The sequence below is a fragment of the Bidens hawaiensis genome, unplaced genomic scaffold, assembly GCF_021521415.1.
Source record: "Bidens hawaiensis isolate Kalapana, Puna unplaced genomic scaffold, B.hawaiensis_p1.1 tig00001960_1, whole genome shotgun sequence".
NCBI lineage: Eukaryota > Viridiplantae > Streptophyta > Magnoliopsida > Asterales > Asteraceae > Bidens > Bidens hawaiensis.
In genome coordinates, this window is record NW_027491108.1 from 3235281 (window position 1) to 3241280 (window position 6000).

At 34.5% G+C, this 6000-nt stretch overlaps 1 protein-coding gene across 1 annotated transcript; it reads right to left on the reverse strand.

Annotated features, from left to right (window-relative positions):
* Positions 1 to 456: 456 nt before the first annotated feature.
* On the reverse strand, positions 457 to 2682 carry LOC143601055 (putative serine/threonine-protein kinase WNK11). Its single transcript, XM_077078564.1, has 3 exons — positions 2655 to 2682; positions 1983 to 2513; positions 457 to 979 (listed from the first exon to the last, which is right to left on the reverse strand). The coding sequence occupies exons 2-3, from the start codon at positions 2484 to 2486 to the stop codon at positions 593 to 595; spliced, it is 891 nt and encodes a 296-aa protein (XP_076934679.1). The 5' UTR covers positions 2487 to 2513; positions 2655 to 2682; the 3' UTR covers positions 457 to 592.
* Positions 2683 to 6000: the final 3318 nt, after the last annotated feature.

The window sequence follows — 6000 nt, forward strand, 5'->3', positions numbered from 1 at the left end:
GACTTATAGGTGGGGCATATATATACATGTTTGTCGATCAATGACGCTATGATTGTTCTTCAGTTTCACACTGTAGTTTATAAATAGAGTGTTTCATTTCTAAGGTCGGTTTGATGCATTGTGACTATGCGAAGCTGAGACAGTCTTTTGGTTTTGTCCGGGCTGTAAACTAACCAAATGGTTAGTCAACTGTTTGTCAATATGTTTGTTTATTTGATAAACGAGCGGACATTAATACAATTTTTTGTTCATTTAATTAAATGAATGACCCATGTGCAGTTCATTCATTTGTGTTCGTGAACGTTCGTTCATATTGTATGCTTTCTATATCTGTTTGTTTAAGCATGTTGGCCAATTTCGTTTATGTTTCTTTCTCCATTCACAATATTAATGAACCCGACTTACGAGCACTTGTACTTGCTTAATCAACAAACACAAACAAGAAAACTTGTTCGTTCAATTTCATTAAAGGGTATGATCGTGAATATTACAAATTTGATTGGTATTTTCATGAAGAATGATCTTGAATCTTGATCTTGAGGTCACCAACAATCGGAGAACACAAAGGTTACATAAAAACATAAATACATATTTAGGCACTATTGTCACTCTCTTCACTATTGGTCTCAACGAGAAACATGTCCTTAAGAAGATCGGATGCAGAAGGTCTTGCTCGTGGTAGACCAACACATCGTATAATAAACGCTTTCAGTTCAAGATCGTTGACTTTACTAAACGCTTGAGGCATAACACCGCTTGTAACTTTTCTATATATTTTAGCAATACTGTCACACTCGCTATATGGTATTTCCATTGTAGCCATTTCAAGTAAACACATTCCAAATGAGTAGATGTCCACTAGTTCATTGTAATCTTCCTCGTATAGTTCAGGAGCCATGTATTCAGGTGTTCCTAGTAATGTATGAGCTGCGTGGTTCTTACCTACCACCGCGGCTAAACCTAGGTCACCAATTTTAACCTGTCCAAAAGTGATTATGCATTATTGAATAATAATTAGTAATTAGTTGTAACGGAACGGGTCCAACAAAAAGCAAGCTTCAATATCATGACATGGATGATGGGTTTGGGCAATGTAAAGAGATTTTAGTTAGTTTTAGCCTGAACCAACAAACACATTTAGTTAAACTGGTTGTGTTCAAGTTATCCTAGCGGGTTCACACGTTGACCTTTATAACTTTATACTATTACAGGTTACAAAACTCGCGTATGCTGGTTGAATGAATGAAATATTAAATAATTTTTTTATTTTTTTTTTGCAAACTTGTAAATTTATATATTACAAGACTGAAAGGTGATATAAGAGAAACGAGAAAAAAGTAGGTTGGACTCACAAAATTGTGACACGTGCCACTCTGTTTTATGGCATAACGTAAACCGTTGAGTTTTTATGCCAAATTTTAAAATGTAAAAGAGAAATTAATAATCATGGTTTATAGTTAAAATTCATGATTTCAGGTCAAAAGTTTGATGCCCAAATTCATTAATGGGTGATTAACAAAAAAATTTAAACCAAAACTTTTAGGCCTAAATTTATTAATTTGGGCCATTCTTTTTAAACCCAAAACCTAAAACCGAAAGTTGACCCATAACTGAAATGAACCCATACGAAAAACCAAAATTTTGTTTCGTTTGGTTAGATACCTATATTTGTAATTTGGTTTGTAAATTGTAACTTTTAAGCATTACACGGCGTTTGGGATTCTTTATTTTACCTCTTTATAACTTTTCCCATAAGTTAAAAGTTACAATTTTGTAACTTAATTTTTCCCCTCACAATAACACACAATACCAAACACCTTTTAACTGTCTCAAAATTTAATAATTCTTTGGTTGCTTAACATAAGCAATCCCAAACACCCCTTAAGGGATCTGTATGACTCGTCAACCCGCAAACATGACCCGCTTAAGATCATAATACAAAAAGAATCATCACATAAACTGGAATCAAAGAAAATATTTACCTTTCCAATGTTCCCATTGATGAAGATATTACTGCAATTAAGATCCCTGTGAATAATGCATGGTTCATGAGTATGCAAATACTCCAACCCTCTCAGAATCTGTCTTGACCAGTTCTTCATAGCCTTGAGCGACACGCGTCTATGTTTCTTCCTATAATCCCTCAAATTACCGGACGCGCAGGCCTCAGTGATAAAATTCAAAGTATTATTTTCAACATCCCTCCAGAAACTATACAGAACAATGATGTTTTCATTCTCTAGAGTTTGCAACAGTTCAATTTCTGATAACAGTCTTTTAAGGACCGTCGGATCGCCATTGAAGCTTCTTAGTTTGACCTGGTTCCAGGCCACATCTCTGCCTTCTTCTTGATCAAATCCTCTGTAGACCTTTTTGACTGCACCGGCTCCCAGCAGGTCGCTGTATCGACCGAATCTTCCTGATGGATCGACCTCAACGAACGGTTCTCGGTCTTGATCGGATGTTTCAGGATTCGCAGATGGCATTGTGCAGTTCTGATTTCAAATAATATTCTGTAAAATTATTTATAGTTGAACAGACATCATATTTCATATCATGATGATGTTTCAAGTCAAAATTTTGATCAAATAAATAAGCAAGCGATTAAGGTTTCTTCTATGAATTCAAAATTTCAAATAATAATATGCAATTACCTGAATGCAGATGCTTGATTTTGTCCTGTCCTGATGTTGAAGAGGAGATCGCAAGATGGCTATATATATGGAGTGCAAGAGATGGCCCACAAGTTAAGATTATGTGAATTAAGTCAAGTTGATTAGTAAGTCTTTTGCTCTTTAATAACGTTATAACGTGACATCTTTTCTTTTGGGAATAAAGTGACAAATATCTAAAAGGTATTTTACTAAGGTTTGTCCACTAAATATGAATTAGAGAACATGATTCTTGCGTAACTCTTATTTAAAATGTGTTTACTTACAAATTCATTGGATTGAACATTTGAACCTAACCGACAACGATTTGTTTGAAAAATCTAGAACTCGTTATTAGTTGTGTTGAGCTTAATATTTACTTGAAGATCGGAATGACCTGATATTATACTTTTAGATCTGTAGACTTTATATTGGTTTTTTTTCTTTTTTTGTTGCCGAGGGTACATTGTGAGTAGGGTTGTAAGCAAGCCAAGCCGGGTCTCAACTCTCTCTAAACTCAAGCTCGGCTTGTTTAACTTATGAGAACTCAGTGCGCTTCAAGTTTAATTTCTAAAGCTCGGATTCATCTCGTGAATAGTTTCTCAAACTTGTGTTAACTCATTTTTATTGTTAACTACTTTATTAATGAAATTATATATACTATATTTGTATATTCAATTAATATATATAATTTCTTTACCAAATTTTACGTACAATTATAGGCTTGTTAGCTTACTCGAGCTTGATAGGTGGCGTCGAGGCTCGTTTATTAAATGAGCTTAGTTAAAGGGTCGGGCTTATATAAGTTGGCTCAATTTGAGTTTTTACAAAGCCAATCTTAAGTAACTCACAAATGGCTTGACTTGTTTACACGTTACAACCTATTTGTGAGTTTTTGTAACCACAAATATGAAACCAAATATAGCCCATATTAGTCTAATCCTAGTTTGTGTCCTCGACCTTATAAATTTTTGGCAAACTTTTACTCACCTCTAATTTTAAGCAATCCAAAGTCATGTTATTAACCAAACTGTACATAAGTTTTTACTAGAACAATAAATTTTTTTGTGAAAATAACAAAGGCTGACTAAAAACATGTTTCATTAAAAAAAAAAGTTAAGGTTAAAAGGAAGGGGAGGCAAAACTCATGTGACACCCAGCCAATTGAAACACTTATTGAAACACATTAAATGGTACCAATCAAGAACTGCTGCAACCCCCTACATTAAATCAAAAAAATTTTCTTGCCCATCACATATTCACATGAATCATACGAAAAACTGACCCGAATCTACGAACTAGACATCAAAATCACAAATGGCTTATCTGATTGTTACGGGTCCTTCGAGATTCTTAACTAAAATCACAAATTCACAAGTATCGTGTGTTTGGTTACAAAGTCGACTTGTTTCGAATCAATTTCTAGGCATGTGATTGTTACAAGTAGTAAATTGCTTTAAAGAAAAAGTGCTTTAGATTCCTCTTAAAGTAAAAGCAAGATATTTTAAAAAAATAAATGTAATCCTAAACATACTTCCATGATGACTAAAGCAAAGTCTTTCATAAGTTCACAATTAACCATGATAATTATAAACAAGGAAGGTCCATAAAAGATTCGCCATTAATGAATCCATGTGAAGTCATGTGAATATGTTGCTGCTTTTGTGCTCCAATGAACCAAATGCAAAGATAACAAGTATACATATAGCTGGCATACAAATGGTTGATTCACTCAACCAGATATACATAGCTGGTTTCATAAGAGTGAATTGTTTCGACACATTGTATAATTTAAGTGACCCAAATCAGCCCTTATTTTTTAAGAATGGATAATGATTGTCAAGGTATCCTAAAAAGATTTGCTAATTGCGTCGGCTTGTTCCAAGGAATCAAAACGGCTTGCAGACAAATGGAATTCCTTGTCTACGTGAAATACTCGTTTGGCAAAGTGCTTCATGTGTTGCTAACGATAAGCAACCCGCAATGAATACGGAAGGCATAGTAATTCACTAAAAATATTTTTGAGATCGTCAATAGTGTAGTGAAGGCATTTCCAGAGTATATCAAATCAATATAGCTATCATTAGCCCCGACGCCGCCACTGTGAAGATGTTAATTCAGTTAGGATGGGAAGGAGTCAAGAAACATTCATGACAACTAACTAGTTAATGAGATAAAAGTGATTATAAAAGTGGCACGTAAGGAATTCACAAGTAGGCTAAACTGTAAAAGAAGAGATGTTGAGAGAAGAAGGGGATTCAATCTAATTGTGCAGTACAGGTTTAGAATGAATCGAGTCGCCCACTTGACTACAAGATAGTTAAGTTGGTTGGGTATTTACCACTCGACCCTTCTATCTATTGGCAGTTGCAATTAGATCTCTTAATCTAATATTTGTATCCTACGTTCCTAACAATACTTTCTCCCTCATAAGGTTTAGGCTCTTTTACCCCATAAACTAATTTTTATTTTTTTTTTGACAATGTTGGTTGACATACAGTAATTAATAATTATTATAGAAAAGTCTTAAGGAACATTTCTTTAAACAATCATGTCCATGATCATCTTCACCAATCAAATATACATGGAAAACATAAGATATGACCACTTGATGTCATGTAAGGACACAGATTCGTCCAAACATGCCGGACGCTGTGGGCAGGTTGTAGGCTGAGAAGTTAAATATTTCAAACAACTGATATCTTCCCATTGCAGCACCTTATCTGCCATGATCTAACAAGACATTTATAATTTGCTTAAGAAACGGATCTTTATGGTAAGCCTTTGCTTGAGGACGAGAAATGGAATCATACCACAGATTTAGCAAGTGATTACTATCAACTCCGTGTGCTTCTCTTGGACTGGCCTTTTGATTGAACCCGCATCTTTGACTAAGTAAAGCAAAGTAATCCTGGTATTAAAATCTTGAGTACTAAAATTCTATTCTCATCTCCCTGAAGTTCTTTCCTACGCACTCAAACATCAATTTACTGGTCAAATAGTATGAATGCTGAAATATTCGAGCTTGATTCAAACTCTATTAAAAAGTAAGGATAAATCACCCACCCTCAATCTCAATGTTCATCTTTTAAAACCAATTAAGCATTTCGTAAACACCTTGCAGTCAAACTCGATTTTTTTAAGTGCAAATCCAAGACCTCCTTATCATGAATGACACCAAAAACACCTTGCAGTCAAACTCAATTTTTGTGAGTGCAAATCCAAGACCACCTAACCATGAATGACACCCAAAAAATTTTTGAATTGAAAAATATGATCACTAACATCAGCATACCTTGTTGATCATTAGCTTCTAGAGTTTCATCTACCACTACATCCTTCTCATGAA